The following is a 20,734-nucleotide window of genomic DNA, read 5'->3' as shown; positions in this document are numbered from 1 at the left end:
ATCGTCTATCCTGAGCCGAAAAATTGTAAACATAAACGTTGAATTTGTTATTATAGCCTGTACTAATTATAAATTTCTTTTGGGTAATAATGTCTCGGTAAAATTATATAATATCAGTTAACCAATAACAAAATACGTGCAGGTCATTACATTTTAAAATTGGTACAACTTTCTCCATGAAATCTTCATCGTCGCGTTGTAGCTGTGATTAGTATCCGCATTCAACTTAAAAGAACGTGTATAATATTATTTAAAACTTTATTTTGTTTAAATCGGAAAAACAATGGGAAAAGGAGGTTTTCCAGTAGATTGGGTACGTTATCTATTAATTATAATCAATATATACGTAAAAATGTGAGTCAAAAAATTTGTCGAATCATTAAACTATTCAAAACAACTTTCTCTCGATTCTTATACATATTTTCAAATTAAAAATTGTTTTAATACAGAATGTACAGAAGGCTACAAACGTTACACCCGAACAGCATCACGTTACAAGAGAAAAACGGAGTCAAATCTTGGGAAAAACCGGGGAAAGAAAATTCCGAGGCTGCACGATTTGGTTCACTGGACTTTCCGGGGCGGGGAAAACCAGCATTTCTTTTTCTTTGGAAGAACGGCTGGTGACGAATGGTGTACCGTCTTATAGTTTAGACGGAGATAACATAAGATACGGACTTAATAAAAATTTGGGATTCTCGGAGGAGGATAGGAAAGAAAACATAAGAAGAGTAGCAGAGGTATAAGGTTAAATTATAAACCACGGAATAAAATATACTGTTAATTTTCAAAGTGCAATTGGTGATGTGAATTAGACCGGAGCGTCTTCTGAAATAGATTTTAACAGCGTCATGAGTCAAAACTAGGAAACAAAAACGAATATGAAACAATCAGTCCAAAATGTATCGATATATTGATTGATTTTTAGTCTGTTTTAATAGATACTAATCATATTTTATAAATTCCAATCTAATTATATATAATTTACGTTATAAATACCTGTATAACAGTGCTTAGTTTTGACACCCTTTAAATTTGACGCTACTTCATGTTAGATGGCGCTCTAATCTAAACGGTGTGAACACATGAAAGTAACCCGCCATGTTTAACCCAAACTGGGCTGATTTGGCACAATTTCAATAAAAAATAATCTATTTTTATCAATAATAATTCCATTCTGTATATTTTTGGCGTTTTATTAGGTGGCGAAACTATTCGCCGATGCCGGTCACATCTGCCTTTGTAGTTTCATTTCTCCACAAAGCGCCGACAGAAATATTGCGAGGTCGATCCACGAATCAAGCGGATTACCATTTTTTGAAGTATTCGTCGATACGCCATTGGAAATATGCGAAGAACGAGACGTCAAGGGGCTCTACAAAAAAGCGAGACAAGGACAAATAAAAGGATTCACTGGAATAGATCAAGCTTACGAAAAACCCGAACATCCGGAGCTAGTATTGAAAACGACAAATTCTACTATCGAAGGGTCAGTTGATATGGTGTGGGAGTTGTTACAAGAACATGTAAGTATTTTATTATTCGATCTAGATTTGTGTCAATATCATGTTCAAACAATCGGCGAATCTTCCTAATGACGATATAATTAACAACGAAAAAGATTTCGTCACTATTACAAGCTAAAAGAAGAAGTGGGAAAAGAAATAACTATGGTTAACTCAATTAATCGTGTGACTGATACACAGATGGGGCTCCTAATGTCAAATTCATATGACGTTTATGAAGTACCAGCTTTCAAAAGTCTATGTGTCAAATGTCATAACATTTGGATTAGACAGTCATTTAAGTTAAACTACTTTTGTTATTTTCAAAACAATTTCGTGTGTTAATCGATGAAAAACAAATACTGTACTAGCTCAGCAATGTCTTCAAAAGTGTTCTCCGGACTCTGCTTCATCGAAAAGAACCATTTGTTATTGGTTTGTTGAATTTAAACGTGGTTGTACAGACACCGATGATGGTGAACGTTCTGGTCGTCAAATCGAGGCGATTACTCCAGAAAACAACAAAAATGAAGCCTATTTTGAGGCAAAAGACAAATATTTCTACAAGAATAGCATCTAATATGTTTTTCTTAGTTAGTCACTCGATTTATTGAGTGATGGTTATCATTTCAGATTAACATTAACACGTAGGTTATAAATTTCCTTCTGAAAGAGTTTTGTAATATAGTCGATGTTATAAAGGTAAAGGAGATGCTTATTTTCGTTTCTATTATTGTCATAACGTAGTAAAACAGCTTTTGAACTGCCTTGAACCATTGATATCAGTACAGGCATATAACTAATTTCTCATATTGTAAAATGTGGAAAACGCGTCAATCATTTTTCAAAAAGTTGCAAATTCAGTTTCACACTTCAAGTTCGGAACCAAGCAGATCTGTTACTTTGACAAATATGACTTGCTGGTACCAAAACCAGACGTTGCTCGAAGCTTCATGAAGAATCCTTCATAAATTCTTCATTTCTCACAACAATATTCTGTCAATTTAAAGGCGCCTTCGATGCTGAATAATCTGCTCTGTGACTAAATTATTTAGACAGAAATCATAAGATGTTTTAAGGTTAGGTTTCCAATCATTCAAGAATCAAGAAAACAGAGCGGAAAAGCCCGAGAAGGTAAACAGTCTCTGAAGACGATAACTTGGTTATTATTTAGTGTAGTTGTTATAGTAGTAGTGTAAATGACACCGATGGCTCTAGAAATTCCAACTTTTTATTCCGCATTTAGTAGACGCCTAACGAAAAAACCAACCATTACGGTGTTAGAACTTTTCGAGGTTATGTCTTTACGAAAAATAGTTCGGAGCTTGACTTGGTTGATTGGATGCTAGATATTTATCACAAATTATCATATTTTCAGGGAATTTTACCGAAATTATTGATATCATCTCAACCCAACGGTTTATCAAATGGAAACTACCGAAGTCGAGATACCACAATTCCAGAACTATTTGTACCCGAACACAAATACGACGAAATTTTAAAGGAAGCTATGAATTTACCAAGGATTGATATAGGATTGGTGGATTTGCAATGGTTGCAAGTACTCAGTGAAGGCTGGGCGTATCCATTGAAGGGATTTATGAGAGAGGATGAATTTCTGCAAGTAAGCTATTCCTTTGTTCACGTATTATGGCTCAGTAGTCACTTTTTGATTCAAAGTTTGCAGTTTTTAAAGAAATTAAATCAAATTCAATAACACCTCGGAATGGATTCAAAAATGTCCTCGACGAATTTTAGAAAATCTGTCTTTATATCATTTTTTATATTAGGTTGTAAGTTTTTCGATAATTTGATTATTTATTGCGAGATATGGTTGAGATTTAAACAAGCTAAAGGATTAAAATGAAAGGCGGTGTCTTGTTTTTTCCTTAGTCACGAGAAAAATCTAATTATTTTAGTCCTTTAGTTCATATATCAAAACCCAAAGATCCGTACGCACTCATAAATTCATCGAAGGTGGGGTCAGGCTCTTCTTGATGGTATCTTTGAAAGGGACTAGTCGATTTTTGTTGATTTACAATTGGGGATCTTACAAAATCTTTAATTTCTTTGAATTAGCACGAGTATTATTTGATTTGCTGCTTTACAGGACATGTTTTATTGTGGAAAACTTTCCCTATTTACATTTACATAATACAGGAAAATATCGTCAAGGAAATCACCTTTCAAATTCAAAATTTTTAAAAAATTGTGTGCCGATGGGTGGTTGCATTTTTGAGTTGAACATTACCCCTTTACCCAATGAAACATCGATGTACAGTTTATTTTTCGAATGAGAAAATTGATTGTTGAACGAAATTTAATTTAAAACTGAAAAAATCGTTGACATAAATAATTTATTTATCAAATACGCAGGGGACCAGACGATGATACCATTTTCTTTTAGCAATTTTATCCATTTGCACGCATCTGTTACAGGATTTTCCGTAAAAATATAATTCTTCTACTGCGGATTTTTTACCGCAACGTTTGTTTTCGCCTCCGTAACAAATTTCTATTTTATTTTGATCGTTAATACCAGTACTTACGTCTATTTTATTGCCGCATTCCGATGGTATACTCAAAATTTTTTGATTCTAGAAAATAATTATCGATAAATATTATTATTTTCTTTGAGTTTTCACGGGGAAAAGTGACGCTGAAATGGGCCGTTTCGAATAACGCGTCTTGAAACGTCAGCCATTTTGTCGTAGTGGATAAACAAGATGTCGTTTTCATTTGTGTATAGAGAATCGTTTATTTTGAACGCTTTTCATGTTGAAAATAAAAGTTTTAACGTTTGTCGCACAAGTTAACTGCCGATTAGGACGTCCTATTGGTGAAATTGACTCGTCTAAACGAAGCCAATTAGTATGAAGACCATAACTTGCACCAAAAGTTCCAAAATTTGGACCTAAGAAGTCAAAATAACTTTTCGGGAAACTCCAACGATGTGAAGTGGAAGTAAGATAGTGTTTCTGACTTTTTTCTCACCCATCAGAGCTTTTTTCCATTTTATAATAAATAAATGACATTCTTTGAAGGTACTGGTGAAAATATTACTAAAAACCCAACCAGCAACTCCTTAACTTTCTTGTAAAAGTTCCTTCAACCGAATATTGAATCGTACTTGGTTTCGAGACAAGAACCAACTTCAAGACTAATTTTAAAGTCTGACAACGTCGACCAACATCATCTATACGCTGTTGTCCGTGTTGTTGTCGGTGGGTATGTTGTTTGTCTTTGTTGTAATCGTGTTTTTAGTGTTTGTCCAACATTTTGTGTAATAAGATCTGAACGCTACACCGAAGCAACCAGACTGAGCAGCCAGTGGTTGTCGGTGCATTTGCCAGGCTGAACAACCAATCAGAATTTATTAAAACTGTTGATGCGATGTAACCATTAACGTAACGTATTGACTTACCTTGGTATAACCGACGACACTCCAACTATACGTATTATTCCGTTCAGGAAACGAAAACATTACCATGGGATCATTTTGTGGTAAATGATGTACATCGGTTACCTCGGTGTGTATTTCCGATTTTATCGTTTTGTTTTCTTTAGCACTTAGTGCGCACGTCCTGTATTTTATACGTCCTATAACATCATAACTTCCTATTCTATCATCAACTGGATTTCGGTTTTCGTTTTTCGATTTTTTCCAATTGCAATTAACCTTGTGTTTTTCTAATACACAAATTTCCAAAGCGCAACCAGGTCCGTGGTACCTAATTCATCGAAATAAACGAAAAAAAAAAGTCGTTTTAAATAAATTTATCACATCACGAAAACGTTTTTCATTAATTCTAACCTAAAAATTAGATGAATAGGATTTTTAAATACGAATAGAACTAATCGTCAAGTATATCACGTGACTATCTTGGAATATCGCACGCATCGATGTTTTCTGGTACAACGGCCGATATCGAACGAGTGCGACCTCGACTGAATTCGTAAAACCGGCGAAATATGGTGGATCGAGATGGCGCTTCATCACGCAAACTCGAAACCAGTTGATCGGCACATTGCTGTTGGTTTAATCGACGTCGAAAATCATCGCACGAAAATATGAATTTCATTTTTTAACCAAGATATATACAAACAATTCAAATAGCACTTGTATGATAACAAGTTCTGTGTACGTTCACCTTTAAAAATGTCAAAAGTTTGACATATCCACATCAGTGTTGCCACGTCTCAAAACTTAAGTATCAATCTTCTTATATGGTATCCTTCGACGGTTTGAGGAAGTACGAGTTGGCGGAACGTCAAGTAGCAGTTAGTTATTTTTGATAACGGCTTGATAACCCAAAAAACATTCAAGCAAAAGCCATTTTACACAATTAGTATCTGTCGATGTTTAATACGTTATCTGAATTTGCAGTTACGTACTATATTTCAAAATTATATTCTTCCATAACCTCAAATTGCAAATTCTATGGTAAGTATTGCATTTTGAAGCATCTGGAGTTGAAATGATTTGTTTATTAAAGTCTGGGTGCGAATATTTAGGAATTGACGTTATAATTATTCGACTGATTTTAGAAATATAAACACCGTAGAACTAAAATCAGATTTGTCGACGAACCTATTTAGAATAACTGGAATATGTTGTTTACGTGGTTTAAATAAGTTTACCAACCTTGGAAGTATAACTGGCAACTGTAAAGACGTAGTAGAAGGTGCGTTAATAGATATGTCTTTAGTATGTTTTATTTCTTCGTGTATAACTTCTTTACTTGATGTATCGTAAAAAATATGGTCTACGTTAATATCACTAAACGATTCATTTACTTTGATTGTCTCTACGTTATTCGTTGAACGTACATGACTGGTTGTTTTGCTCTCTGTTTTAGTTTCGATATTTTCACTTGGAACTCCTAAATCGATTGACTGTTTGCAAACATGTTTATTTTTACACGTAGTAACAATTATAACGATCGGTTTGGTTTTTTGAGTTTTGCCACAAATACAAACATTTTGGATCATGACACGAACTTTACACGAAAATTTGGCATTTTTCAAAAATAGTGACAGCAAATGACAAAATTAACAGCAGTACAAAACTAATTTCGTAAAGGAGGATTAAAATAATATTTCGAAGAATAATTTTTATTGGTCGGTATAACAAACATTGATTTTTATTGGTACTGTATAAAGCTGATTCGAAATAGATGTTAGAATACGTGGGATACCTTCAAAAATCGTCTATGATTTAAAAATAAAACGCCTCGTATACATACAGGTTTTAAAACTTTATTGTAGTAGATAACTAATTTCATTGTCACTAAAATTGATTTGGAAATACGTTTTCTTGAAACAATATTGATTATTCATGTAGAAATCGTGAGTTGATAGTTAAAAATCGTCTTCTTTTTTCGCATTTTTGGTTTTGACTATATTCGTATTCAGCACCCTCCAAAATACGGTAATTGTTGGTGTGTTTTCCACCCTCTATTAACCGAAAGACCAGGATGTAAGCATTAGCTCATTGCATTTATGGCGCCAGTACTCGATTGAAGTAAGACTAGCTCTCAAAATGGCGTTCAAGAATAAATTTCGACGAGAAGAAATACTGAGCTCTACAGATGACTTGAACCTCTTTCAATTGAAGAAACTCTCGCCAACAATTACATGAAAACCATAGATATTGTAGAAGATTGCTGCGCAAGTCAAAACAGAGTTGTTGCTATTATAGTTTACTTCAGTTCAAAATTCGAACGTACCATTCTTGAGTGAAGATGAGATATGGAAGCGTAGATATAATTTTGACCCGAACCAAGAAGAAATAAAGAATTGACAAACGATAGCTTCAAACAAAAGACGTTAAAAGGCCCCCAAGTGGTACCAGCGCCGTCGAACAAGGTTACTTTCAGCGACTAAACTTTCATTAATTATTTCTCTATTATTAGCTTCTTCCTTGTAACTTCTAGATCATTTTCAAAGACATTAACCAGACCTCTACTGCTATTACAGTTGTTATAGTGAGGTTATGTTTGCATGTCTGAAATATGGATCTAGTATAACCTAGAAACATAAAGTTGGAAAAAAAGGCACAAAAAAACGATATTCTAAGAAATTGACATACAATCTGACAACGTAGCGTGTTACGAATCACTTTTGAATTTTACCAAATTTGGCATTGGAATCCGAAGTGCAAAAATAGTTGCAAAACGATTGGCAAATATCTCGATCGAAACTGAACGATGTCGAGGAAAGAAAAATCGCTTCAAGTTCAAATTAACGAGGTTATTAATAGGTCACATTATTTAATTATTAGTGGATCCCCGAAATGTAAATTATGCAACTTAAAACACTAGATACCGGGCTATTGAAAACTTACAACCTTAATAACGAGTAGTTGGCAAAAACTGTAATACCCAGAATATTTTCAAACAACATTTGCTTTGTATACTTCCGTGGTTGACTTACTTATTTATATATACAGGGTGTCTAGCCATCGGGAAATAGCGGGAATTTTTTGGCAGCGGGAAAACAACGGGATTTTTTTTCGAGATCGGGAATTTTCGGAGAAATGCACAGAATTGACTAAATTCATGATTGATTGTAAGAATTGTTTCGTTAAAATTATTGAAAAAATTCAAGAACGATCACCTCTATTGTATAAACTTACAAAGTACATAACTTGTGTGAATCCAGCGACTTGACTCTTGCTTGGCTGTTCTGGTTGACACGAACAAGTTGATTTCTGGCTCGACGGCTGACAAAATAAAAAAAGAGTATCGTGATATTCTACAATTTTCCAACACCATTCAATCCATGAAGATATATAATCGAAGTGTAAAAAGGCTTGATAAATTTTGGATAGAATTGATAGAAGGTTTGACCTGCCCGAACTTGATTAATTTTCTAGAAATAATTTTCATTTTATCTGATGGAAATGCAGCAGTTGAGCGCGGATTTTCCGTAAACAAAGAGGCAATCGTTGTAAATCAGGCGGAAAACAGTCTAGTTGCCTTGCGCATCATTTATGATGCAGTTACTGCGGCAGGGGGCATCAAACACGTATCTATCACATCTAAAATGATGTTGAACGTGCGAATGGCGCATAGTAGATATGTGGAGTTGTGTCAGAATAAAAAAAATGAAGATGCACAAAAACAAAAGGAGTCTAATGAAAGAAAAAGAAAAGCAGAAGAAGTTAAAGAATTGAAAGCAAAACGAAAGAACTTGTTAGAAGAAACATCAGCTTTAAATGACCAAATCAAAAATTTAGAAAATTAAAAAAAATAAATGAACCTATTGTGATTCGCTATTAATATAAGTAGTCATTAATTCAATAATATATTTTGTTATGAGTAACTAATATGTATCATTCTTTATGAAAAAACAATAAAAAAGCGATAATAATTTTGGTTTTCTTTACGAAAAATTCGTTTTTAAAAAATATATTTATTCTAGCAATTACAAGTTTATTGTTAGAGATCTGAACAGAGAATGAATTATATTAAATGATATTACATGAAAGTAAGATTTATCTGCATATGTTGTTAAGTAACAATTTCTCAGGAAGTATAGTGTTTCTGCTGCGCTTTTAAGTTTCCTTGATAAGCGGCGTATGTAACTCCTCCCTCCTTAAGTCTCGAAAAGACTTTTCGATTTTTGGACCCTTTCCAGGTTTTCTTGACTTTTTTCTTTTGTGTATTTTCGGCATACTAAAATTTTTGATTTGAATTTGAACAAAACACCTGCTATTAAAATAATGAATATTATCGCTAAAAGGCTTTCGATTATTGTTACATGACTCTGTGTATTGGAAATTTCTTGGATCGGCTTCAATTTTCTTGACAATTCGTTGATTTGGAAAAGATCATCGAGATTGAGATTTGTTATATTATATTTTTCGTAGTGTTTTGAAGCTGATAATTTGTTTGTTTCTAATTTAGGCAGGACAAATGGTTTACCGTAACTGATTTCGTCGTCATTGATGTATCGTTGATTATTGATCCATAGTTCACAGTTTTTTGGGATTTTGACAAGTGATGGTTCTTCTATTTCGAGGTATCGATCGGATTGACATTTTGAAAGTATTTTTTCTTGTTGAATCGGCATCTTTTGTTGTAACTTGTTGAATGATTGTTTCTTCGATATTGACTTCTAGAATTTGGCAATCATCGAGAGTGTTCCCTTCAAGTAGACTAAGGGTGCAATTATCCCTTTGGACAAAATTTTGACGACAATAGTAGGTACCTTCGAGTGGTGGACATTCTTCTTTTTCTGATTGGGTTTCATTTTGCGTTCGTGCCGGGTAAGGGAATTTAGGAGTGTACATTTTATTATTTTGGATTATGGGAAAAAGGTGGTAAAATTCAAATGCTTCGGAGATGAGTATAGGTACGTGGATAGCAAAGACTAATTTCGAAACGATGATTGATACTTGAGTTCCAAGAAATTGATAGTATGTTAAAATGTTAGAAAATTTAGGAATTTGTTTTTCTGAATATAGTTTTCCTAAATGTTGAATTATGTCCAGTATCTCGTAACTAGAAATTATAGACGTATGTACAGAATTAAGTTTCGAAAATACAACTGCGTTCTCAATATTATCTATAAACGTTATTTTTGACTAAAGAAATATTATTGAACACTTACGTTTCTGAAGAACAGGCTTTTAAAATCTTATCCCTCGATGATTCCCTGTTGCCTCCAATGTTCACCACTAAAGGGCTATTGCACGATAATTGCTAGTCTAATATTGTTCGTTGGATTCGCACTTAAAACGTTGAAACGTTAAAGCCGTGAAGTCACTAAATTATTTCGCACGATCCGAAATTTTGTTACGCACTGTATGCCCGTAAACGCTCTAGTGATTTTTGATTACGACGACTTGCGCGATCCTACTGACTGCGCCAATTTTGGTTTTCTTTACGAAAAATTCGTTTTTAAAAAATATATTTATTCTAGCAATTACAAGTTTATTGTTAGAGATCTGAACAGAGAATGAATTATATTAAATGATATTACAAGAAATTAAGATTTATCTGCATATGTTGTTAAATAACAATTTCTCAGAAAGTATAGTGTTTCTGCTGCGCTTTCAAGTTTCCTTGATAAGCGGCGTATGTAACTTAATTATTTTTTTTGTATTGAATGCTATTCTTTATTGAATATTACTAAAAATTGGTTTACTAATATCGGGAAAATTAGAAAAAGTTGTCGGGAAAACTGCGGGAATTGAGATGCACGTCAGGTCTAGACACCCTGTATATACGAAGAATAAAATCGAATATAAGTTTTTATCAAATTTTGTTATCAGGCATTACATTTCAATACGATTGAGAAAAACGGCGAGAAAATTAGTCAGAGCATCCCTATAGTATTGGCCATAACGACAACCGACAAAGAAAATTTAGGAAAATGTAGGGGAATCGCACTTTTCTACAATAATGACATATATGCAATTTTGAGAAATCCTGAAATCTATTATCACAGAAAAGAAGAAAGAATAGCCCGACAATTTGGAACCGTTGAAAAAGGCCATCCCTATATAAAGGTGACAAAGCATTTCATGTTGTTTTACCATACAATTTAGACACGTTTAATTAGTTTAAATTATTATCTAGAACATTAATATTGTTTCCAATTCAATAGACAACATTAGTATTTTAAGAAGTTTATACAGTGTTGCAAGATTTTGTATAATTTCCTTTTGAACCGTGAGAATATTGAAGCATTTAGCCTTTAATTACGAGGCATATTTTTTAAGTAAGTACCGTTTTGCGATTCCGCCGCCGCAATCCCAAGGTCGGCCTTCCGCACACGCGCGCTGGTTACCTACATCTCTTGTCTACGCACTGACGCCATTACAGTCTGATTCTTCATTGTTTACACGTTGTTTACTGAGTGTTTAAGATGCCTCCGACGATCGCGAGTCCCGCCGATTGTAAAGTACGATTTTTTAACGCTAAAGGCGTAAAACCGATCGATATTCATCGTGAGATGCTTCGCATTGTGACCGAGAACTTGAAATACCGGAAATTGTGTTCACATTGGGTTCCAAAAATGTTGACGGATTTGCACAAAACCCAACGTTTAGGCAGTGCATTGACTTTCCTTGAGCGGTACCACAATGAAGGTGAAGATTTTTTATACCAAATTGTTACTGGCGACGAAACAACAATCCATGGAATGGCGACATTCATCATCACCCAAAAAAGTGAAGTTTAAGTAAACAATTTCTGCCTGGAAAATCATGTGCACAGTTTTTTGGGACAGAAAAGGAGTATTGCTAGTAATGAGACAATCAATGCAGCTTCTTATTGTGAGACATCGATCAATCTGCGTCGTGCAATCCAGAACAAAAGACGTGGAAAGTTGAGTAAGGGTATCGTTTTGCTGCATGACAATTCCCGTCCACATGTGGCTAATCGGACCAAAGATCTCATCAAATCTTTTCAATGGGAAACTCTAGATCGTCCTCCCTACAGCCCTGATCTGTCGCCCAGCGACTACCATTTGTTCCTGCACTTGAAGAAACACCTGGGCGGTCATCGTCTTCAAGACGATAACGGAGTCAAAACAGTTGTGATACAGTGGTTAACAAGAAGTCAGGCGGCAGAATTTTATGAGGAGGGTATTGAAAAACTGGTGCCACGTTATGACAAGTGCCTCAATATTCACGGGACCTCCCAATTTCATCCCTTTTTGACCGCATATTTTTATATCTAAGCCGTTTTCTTCATTAATACAAAAGTCATTTTTAGATGATATACGATTCCGGTGACTGGCTAGTTGGTGGAGATTTGGAAGTGTTGCGTCCTGTCAAATGGAACGATGGTTTGGACAAGTACCGTTTAACGCCCAATCAACTTCGAAGAAAGTTCAAGCAAATGGAAGCCGATACGGTGTTCGCATTCCAACTTCGCAATCCGGTTCATAATGGACATGCGTTATTGATGACGGATACTCATCGACAATTGCGAGAAAGAGGTTACAAGAAACCCGTTTTGCTATTGAATCCTTTGGGAGGATGGACTAAAGACGACGATGTACCTTTAGATATTAGAATGCAGCAACATCAGGCCGTTTTAGAACAGAATATATTGAATAAAGATTCGACGGTTTTGGCGATTTTTCCGAGCCCCATGATGTATGCTGGACCTACCGAGGTATGTAGATAAATTTTTACCATTAATTCCTAGTAGCTATTATTCGAAACAACTTTTGTTCGACGTTTTTTTTGTGAATCGATATATTGGGAGGTTACTTTTACGAACACACTGTATATATTATGTAGGTTCAATGGCACGCAAAAGCGCGAATGATAGCAGGTGCTAACCACTACATAGTCGGTCGTGATCCAGCAGGAGTACCGCATCCGCGTGGAAAAGAAGCGTATCCGGATGGAAATTTGTATGATGCTACGCATGGGGCTAGAGTCTTGAAAAAAGCTCCGGGACTATCGAATCTTGAAATTATCCCATTCAGAGTGGCGGCATATGATATGACTAAAAGAAAAATGGATTTCTTTCAGCCGGAAAGGAAAGAAGAATTCGATTTTATTTCGGGAACTAAGATGAGAAGTAAGTTTTTAAAAATACTTTGCTGCCTTGAAATTTTCAATAAGCAACGTTCATTAAATTTTCAAAAAAAAAAATTAATTTTTCCTATTTGTATTAAATGTTTAAGTTCGTTTCCGATTTTATCAAGAAATATGTGGCAACATCGCGATGCTACGAAACTACAGGAGTGTTGACGTCACACACCGCCATTGTTAATGCAGGTCAGGAATTTACAAAAAAAAATATTTTCTGGCACAAAACACATCATCATACAACAATAAACTAATTAAACGCGTTTTAAATAATTTCAAAGAACACAAACTTTGTTTTGAAATTGAACTATAACAATATGACAGCTGTGACGTCATACTCAGGTTGTCTATGCAGTTATCGAATATAATATAAATATATTAGTACTGGGAAAATACATTCACGCCATCTATACGATATGACTGAAAAGATGATTCAATTCATAGACATAACAATACTAGACTACACATCCAATGAAATTTGTGTTCCAATCTTAGAACAATAGAAAAAGAAACTTCTGGTACAGTTATCTCTATCAAATGTTAGAGGTGCTCCTTAAAATATCTTGTACTCCTTCTACCGTTTAATTTCTTTATCCTCTTACATCATTTCACCAATCACCGTACAGCGGAATAAAAATATCTCTACCTTAAAACCGAAGTTGTTTCTTTTCAAAAGTAATACATTTTTTCAATATAAAAAAATATATAAATCACCCAGTTTAGTATTACTATTCTATAAATCAGTTAAAATCGAATTTGTTGACATCGTATTTGAATTTTATTTAAACGCCGAGTGCCATTGAAGACTTAATCGACGCGTTTCTTTTGGCCATTTGTTGGATTATAATTCTAAAGACTAAAGACGAGTACGCAAAAAAAAAGAAGAATAATCTAACCAAATGTGCAAGTAAATGTCAATATTTGTTAGTCCTCTCCTTGTCGTTCCCACAAACCGAAACTTTAACGTCTTGGTGATCCAATCAGAAAAGAACACAGTGGTATAACCTTAGACTAGACCTTCCCTAATCGAAAAGTATAACGATGGTCTTTCTTTTTTTGTTAGCAATTCAAGCACACTTAAACAAGTTCTCTCTCTCTCTATTTTTAATAGTAACTCTATGGTGATAAGACTTTAAATGATTATAGTATAAATTTTGACAGGTGACATTAGGAACATGGCAGAAACTAAAATACTTATCGTTAAAACAACTTGAAACATTAAATTGTTTAACTAATGTTATGTAATGTTATTTTTGTTTTAGAATTTGCTCGTACAGGAGAAAATCCACCAGAAGGATTCATGGCACCAAAAGCTTGGGAAGTGATAGCCAATTACTACCAATCATTAGAAATTAAATAAATAAATAAGTAGATATTTAAAGAAATTGTTTTAATTATGTTGTAATTTGTATGAATATGCACAGTATGTACTAGAAAATCTGATATCTCGATTGTATATAATCATTTCTTATGAGAAAAAAAATGCTTAATAAAAATGGTGAAAACTAATAAAAGTTTCTACTCTGTTAATTCCTTTTAAGGTATATACACGGTAGCAACAGTAGTGTCCGTCTTGCATGGCTACCAAAATAACTAGAATCCAATCTTCTGGACATGTGTTAAACGACTGGTCAAAAATTTTTGCCCACAAAACGGTGTCTTACAAACTGTTATTTATTTAATTCATACAAACGCATGTTTATATTTCATCTGTGAATGCTAGAAGTTGAAACTTGCAAATTTTGGTGGATTTGTTTATTATTATTTAACTGTGAATGATTTCTTTGGTGTTTATGATTGCAGTCCCCGTTAGACCACCTGTGAGATGCATCCACCAGGAATTTTGGGCAATAGAAAACGTTCAGGACTACCTCGAAAAACAACAACCATTGAAGATAAACGTATTGTATTGATCAGTAAAAGTAATCGACGACTCATAGGTTCAGAGACAGTAGCTCAGATCAATGAATCAGTGATAGTGTGAGGATCTTTTGGACAAAGGGCGACTGTAGAACTAATAAAAACTGAACGGAAATTAATCTTCCGGAATGTTAACGGTCCTAAACATTCTGTGCAAAAAGTATTTGACAAAATTGAAAAGAATGTACCGAAATTGGAAAGTTGGCCGTTACAGTCACACGATTGAGTTGTGGGACAAATTGGATAGGGAAGTCATTAAGTGATGTCATATTTTCACTTCACATCTTTGGAATATTATGAGAATCGAATGGAACCAAATAGACGTCGAGAACTGTTACCCCATAATAATAAAAGCAAAAGGTAATAAGTCTCACAATTCTTTAAGTAGATGCTTGTTTTTCGTCAATGCAGTATATTTTATTCACTCAATCCTATGATCAAAATTTGTTTAAAAGAAATTTTCATCTCTATATCAGAAGATAAATCTCCCACAACAATATACAGTGTGTAGGTCAATCATAACAGCTCATCTTATTGATCTAACCACCGTGTATTTGCCATATAATGAAGATATATAGGAAAATTAACTAAATAAATAAAAAAAAATTATTATAAAACTTTTTATTTGGTATATAATACTTTTTACAAAAATACGATTAAAAAATATACTTTATAAAAAAATTAAAAAAAAAATGAGCATTTCTATGGCAATTAAAGGCTTGTCATAGCTGGAGGTCTGGCATATGCTTTAGGAATGAAACCGTATTTCCTAGTTTTGGGTGCATACGCCCACAGCCAACCATCTACGGTTTGATTATTGAGATCCGCATATATCCAATCACCTCTTCGAACGGTCAAATCGTCAGGAGCTTGCGCTTTATAATCGTAAAGCATCACCAATTCCGTACCATGATAACGAAGATCGTCCGCAGTAGACGTCGCCAACGAATGATTGTTATTTTGATTCGGAAATGCACCATTGCCGGTTTGATTTGTAGAACTCAAGTGACCTAAATAAATATTTCAATCATAAATATTTCTTAAACTATTCTAATAGAACATAAAGGCATTTACAATAAAAAATTATTGAGTAAGAACAAGATTTTGTAAAACTTGTAAAGAAGAAGATTGTGGATGAGGGGCACAATTCTAAAACATTAATCATAATTATCCCTTTAATCTCTTAGATTATGGCTTAGGGCGCCCACATATCTCTTTATTGGGGTGGATTACTCCCCTTGTTCTTTTTGGTTAATCCTAGTTTCGTTTGTCAGATGTCAGTCCATTCTTTTCTGTTTCTGAATTTTGATTTCCAGTCTACTATTTTTAGGAGTCTGGTATCTTCTTCAATTTGATTTCTCCAGGTATTTCTTGACCTGCCTCTGTGCCATCCAAAACACTAATACAATGTAAAAAACACAAGAAAAAATATATGGTAGTTTTCTTACAAGGAAAAATACAAAAAAAAACATTTCAAATGCAATAAATATTGATAATATAACAAAAACTAACCTTGTATCACATTATCAGCAGGATAAACAAAACCTGAAGGGATAAATCCTTCTTGACCATCACTTCTTACTATCCAATACCAATCAGGATCTTCTCTATTCAACACTGTAACGTAACAATATGAACAAGTGATATTTTTTTTCTTCATATAACTTACCAGTTACAAATTCACCTCTTTCCACAGATACATCATTCTCATCTCTAGCTATAAAAGTATAAAGTACAATGTATCGACCTGATGGATCTTTTGAAAAAGGTATCATATCTGGTTCGGAATGAATACTGATAGGTGAAGCGGCTCCTGTTCTGAGCTTCTTCCCCACAGAGTCACAGTCACTAGTATCTGCACCGGCAACATCACTACAGAACAAAATGTAACAATTCATTTTCTGATTATGTGACCATCACCAATTGTCAACCCAATAATATCAGTAATAAATCGATGCCAGAATACAAATTATGATAACAAAATATAGTTGATTATTTAATATAAAGTTGAATTAATAATAGGAAGGATTTTTAATATTAGTAATGGTCTTTGTTTTACCACATTTTTATGAACCAAAGTCACATGGTGTTAAATATAGTGAAAAAAGGTGGATGTGAGAAGAAGGCAGTTAGCATTCTAAAACGGTTTAAAATCATAGGTAAAAATTTGACATTTCCACCTACTTCAGTCTCTATATAAAAAGAAACCCAAAATCAAAATAAATCATCACGAGTTACAAAAATCAGAGATAAACTTATCCTTACCAGTCTTGATTTGTATCTAAACTATCTCCTGATGCTACATGTTCATCCCTTGGCAGTTTTTTCTTAATTGCAAGTTCGGCCAAATGATTGTTGTAAGGTGTGCAGTAAGAGTATGGAATAAACCCTTCTTGTCTAGTATCAAGGCCTATTACATACACCCAATCATTTTCCCTGTATAAAATATTCACAATCTGAAAAAAAACCGTTTTTGTTAACTGTTATTTAAAAATTTTAATTTTCGAATATAATGAAAAAACACTTACCTGTCCTCTTTTTACTTCCAATTCATCATCAACACATGGTGTGAAATCATGTAATACCACCATTTTACTGTCAGGAGATAAGCCATGTTCTTTTTCAATACCGACTCTAACAAGTGTTTCAATGCTTGCAGAACCAGTAATTCTTCCCATGCCTGGTGTAACACCATTGTTAGATCTAGCAAGTTCTTTTTCCAGATCCGCATTTGAAGCTAAAATTAATTTGAAAACTCTAACTGTAATTTTAATTACACTCTAATTAACGTTTTTAGTTGAACAATATTCGTATAAATTATTGCCTCATATTATTAATCCTATTTCTACATTAAACCTAAAGCTGATATATTTGAAATATTCTTATATAACGATAATTTATATTGATTGAACGAATGTATATCACAATATTACCTTTAATTTTAATATACTATAATTAAAAACAATTTTATAAATACTTATTTTGAATATTTATTGAAAATAACAATTACAGAGAAAAAATTTAACCTTTACAATTAGGATAATGAATATTAGTATCCCCTATTTTTATTATTTATTCATAATATATGCAAAGTTTTTTTGTTAAATAGATTAATGGAACGTTCACTTACATTTTTTCTTTTTACCACGTCTGATGCGAACAGGGCATAAAAATGCCATTATGTAATATATTTACATACTTTATATGTAATAAAAAGGTATCAACTTATTATTAAAATCGATAAATAAATTGATAAAATAAACAGTTTTCTCTATACACATTCCACATATCATAAAAAGTAAGACCAACCTGAATCTTAAACCTGACGTCGCGACAGGTCAAGCAACAAATGAGAATTACCATAAGTCCGGTTCAGATTGTCAAATAGACAACTTTCATTGGTTACATTTTTTCTTTTTCAAGTAACTCGCATCAACCTTGTTGGTTATTAGCGATTGATTTGGTAATATAATCAAAACTTGTTAATTGAAGACGCATTTAACAGATACTTATAGATATTATCCACATCGCAATTCTTTCCCAGTAGCGTTTCCATGTTATTTGGAGAATTACATTGTCTTGGATTGAAATTATTTTCATTAAATATTGTTTTTAATCTAATTATATAAATTAAAAATATATGCAATATATAATTAAAACAAAATATCATTACGTTTTTTCACTAGTTTAATATCTTGTCAGTGATTAATATATTTTGAATTATTGAACGATATATATATATATATATATATATATATATATATATAAACAATTCATAATTTAATTTCGAACTACTGTCATGGTATTATCCTTTATAAAATTCATTATTTCCACCAAAAAAAGAAGAATACTTAAGTGTTGAAAAAACAAAATTAAAAAAGAAGGGGTTATTTAACCGTATTTTTGAAGTTTATATTCTCAAATGATTATTAAAGTGGCTGAAACAAGTAAAAAACGTTTTCCATTGTGCAAATTTTACACAATTTTAAAAAATTTTTAATGAAAAAAAATGAGTACAAGTAATAAAAGAACAGTATACGTTGGGGGTCTTGCTGAAGAAGTAGACGAACAAGTACTGAATGCAGCATTTATTCCTTTTGGAGATATAGTAGATGTCCAAATTCCTCTTGATTATGAATCTGAAAAACATAGAGGCTTCGCTTTTATCGAATTTGAAAATGCTGAAGATGCAGCAGCAGCCATCGATAACATGAACGACTCTGAATTATTCGGTAGGACCATAAGAGTTAATTTAGCGAAACCGCAAAGAATTAAAGAAGGATCTACAAGACCAGTATGGTCAGAAGATACTTGGTTACAACAACATGCAGGTATTTAGACTATCTTAAATTTTTAGTGAGTTTTGGGATATTTTATTTAATATAAATATTGGTAATGCATATTTCTTATTAATTTTAGGTGAAACTATAGGGAAAAAAGTGGGAAATGATGATAATATTGAATCAGATACTGAAAAAATAGAATCTAATGCAACTGAATCTAAAAAATTGAAAAATCCACAAGTATACTTTGATATTAAAATAGGGAAAACTGAAATTGGAAGAATCACAATGATGTTGAGAGCTGATGTAGTACCTAGGACTGCAGAAAATTTTAGATGCCTCTGTACACATGAAAAGGGGTACGGATTTCAAGGCAGCAATTTCCACAGAATAATTCCAGATTTTATGTGTCAAGGGGGAGATTTTACAAATCATAATGGAACTGGTTAGTCAATAAAAAAATTTTTTATAAATCTTATAAATTAAATATATTTGAATATATAGAGAAACTTGATGATCATTTTTTACAGGGGGAAAATCAATTTATGGCAGAAAATTTGCTGATGAAAATTTTGAACTTAAACATGTTGGACCTGGTACCTTATCCATGGCTAATTCTGGACCTAATACAAACGGATCACAATTTTTTATTTGTACTGCAAAAACTGATTGGTTGGATAACAAGCATGTTGTTTTTGGACATGTTTTGAGTGGTATGGACGTAGTGAAGCGTATGGAAAAGTGTGGTACAAAAAGCGGTAAGCCCACAGAGACAGTAACTATATCCAGTTGTGGTGAAATTCAGTGAGCAAAAAAAGTTGCAGAATTGGCAGGAACATATTTCTATGATCTAAGTGTAGTTAAATCCATTTGACTGAAGAGTTAATATTAAACAATTATTAAAGTTTATTAATAATTTTTTTGAAATAAATATCTTTTTAACAAATTAATTGCGTTTTTTTTAAAAAACAATCGTTGTGTAAACAAAACTGTCAAATTATGTGTGAGGTACCTATATATATCTTTTATCTAAAGAGGTCACTGAACCTAACTATCGCCATCTGGAGATGCGATCATTAACTATTTTTGACAGATCCACAGATCTATATTTAGACGATTCTTGACACTGCACTTATGATGAAATTATCTTTTTAAAAGTTTTTTTATTAGAAAAAATCGTATAATAAATCGTTTTATGAACAAAACTGTCAAATTATGTTGCAATAAAAACTATGTGCACCTATATATATTTTGTGTACAAAAAGTTCACTGAAACTAACTATCGCCTTCAGGAGATTCGAACATTAACTACTTTGACAGATAGTTAGACGAATTATCTTTTTAAAAGATTATGTAGTTGCATTTTTATTGAAAAAAAAAACGTTTTACATTCTGACGAAATTAACGCTTTTAACTGGTTAATACTATAACTATTGTCACATTCTTTACAAAATACTTAGTGATTCGCC

General features: G+C 33.1%; 3 protein-coding genes across 3 annotated transcripts; 2 read left to right on the top strand and 1 right to left on the bottom strand.

The window, feature by feature from the left end:
* Nucleotides 1-228: 228 nt before the first annotated feature.
* On the top strand, nucleotides 229-14,576 carry LOC130441652 (bifunctional 3'-phosphoadenosine 5'-phosphosulfate synthase-like). Its single transcript, XM_056775434.1, has 8 exons — nucleotides 229-313; nucleotides 450-740; nucleotides 1,203-1,526; nucleotides 2,884-3,129; nucleotides 10,786-11,022; nucleotides 12,233-12,637; nucleotides 12,766-13,051; nucleotides 14,325-14,576. Exons 1-8 carry the CDS (start codon nucleotides 284-286, stop codon nucleotides 14,420-14,422), a joined length of 1,917 nt encoding a protein of 638 aa, XP_056631412.1. The 5' UTR covers nucleotides 229-283; the 3' UTR covers nucleotides 14,423-14,576.
* Nucleotides 14,577-15,588: 1,012 nt separating this feature from the next.
* Nucleotides 15,589-18,340, bottom strand: LOC130441261 (SH3 domain-containing protein Dlish). Its single transcript, XM_056774850.1, has 6 exons — nucleotides 18,113-18,340; nucleotides 17,511-17,719; nucleotides 17,248-17,438; nucleotides 16,652-16,854; nucleotides 16,495-16,599; nucleotides 15,589-15,992 (listed from the first exon to the last, which is right to left on the bottom strand). The coding sequence occupies exons 1-6, from the start codon at nucleotides 18,159-18,161 to the stop codon at nucleotides 15,694-15,696; spliced, it is 1,056 nt and encodes a 351-aa protein (XP_056630828.1). The 5' UTR covers nucleotides 18,162-18,340; the 3' UTR covers nucleotides 15,589-15,693.
* Nucleotides 18,341-18,744: 404 nt separating this feature from the next.
* On the top strand, nucleotides 18,745-20,211 carry LOC130441171 (peptidyl-prolyl cis-trans isomerase E). Its single transcript, XM_056774732.1, has 3 exons — nucleotides 18,745-19,313; nucleotides 19,402-19,710; nucleotides 19,796-20,211. Exons 1-3 carry the CDS (start codon nucleotides 18,992-18,994, stop codon nucleotides 20,071-20,073), a joined length of 909 nt encoding a protein of 302 aa, XP_056630710.1. The 5' UTR covers nucleotides 18,745-18,991; the 3' UTR covers nucleotides 20,074-20,211.
* The last annotated feature ends 523 nt before the right edge of the window (nucleotides 20,212-20,734 follow it).

The sequence above is a fragment of the Diorhabda sublineata genome, chromosome 3, assembly GCF_026230105.1.
Source record: "Diorhabda sublineata isolate icDioSubl1.1 chromosome 3, icDioSubl1.1, whole genome shotgun sequence".
Lineage (NCBI taxonomy): Eukaryota > Metazoa > Arthropoda > Insecta > Coleoptera > Chrysomelidae > Diorhabda > Diorhabda sublineata.
Note: the sequence above shows the minus strand (reverse complement) of the source record. Positions and strands in the feature narration are given on the sequence as shown.

Coding starts and splice junctions, on each gene's coding strand:
- LOC130441652 (XM_056775434.1), top strand. CDS start 284: ATGGGAAAAGGAGGTTTTCCAGTAGATTGG. Junction 741..1,202: donor ACATAAGAAGAGTAGCAGAG/GTATAAGGTTAA, acceptor GCGTTTTATTAG/GTGGCGAAACTATTCGCCGA. Junction 1,527..2,883: donor GGGAGTTGTTACAAGAACAT/GTAAGTATTTTA, acceptor TCATATTTTCAG/GGAATTTTACCGAAATTATT.
- LOC130441171 (XM_056774732.1), top strand. CDS start 18,992: ATGAGTACAAGTAATAAAAGAACAGTATACGTTGGGGGTCTTGCTGAA. Junction 19,314..19,401: donor TTGGTTACAACAACATGCAG/GTATTTAGACTA, acceptor TATTAATTTTAG/GTGAAACTATAGGGAAAAAA. Junction 19,711..19,795: donor TACAAATCATAATGGAACTG/GTTAGTCAATAA, acceptor CATTTTTTACAG/GGGGAAAATCAATTTATGGC.
- LOC130441261 (XM_056774850.1), bottom strand. CDS start 18,161: ATGGCATTTTTATGCCCTGTTCGCATCAGACGTGGTAAAAAGAAAAAA. Junction 17,720..18,112: donor ACGTGGTAAAAAGAAAAAAT/GTAAGTGAACGT, acceptor AATTAATTTTAG/CTTCAAATGCGGATCTGGAA. Junction 15,993..16,494: donor TGCTGATAATGTGATACAAG/GTTAGTTTTTGT, acceptor ATATTTATTTAG/GTCACTTGAGTTCTACAAAT.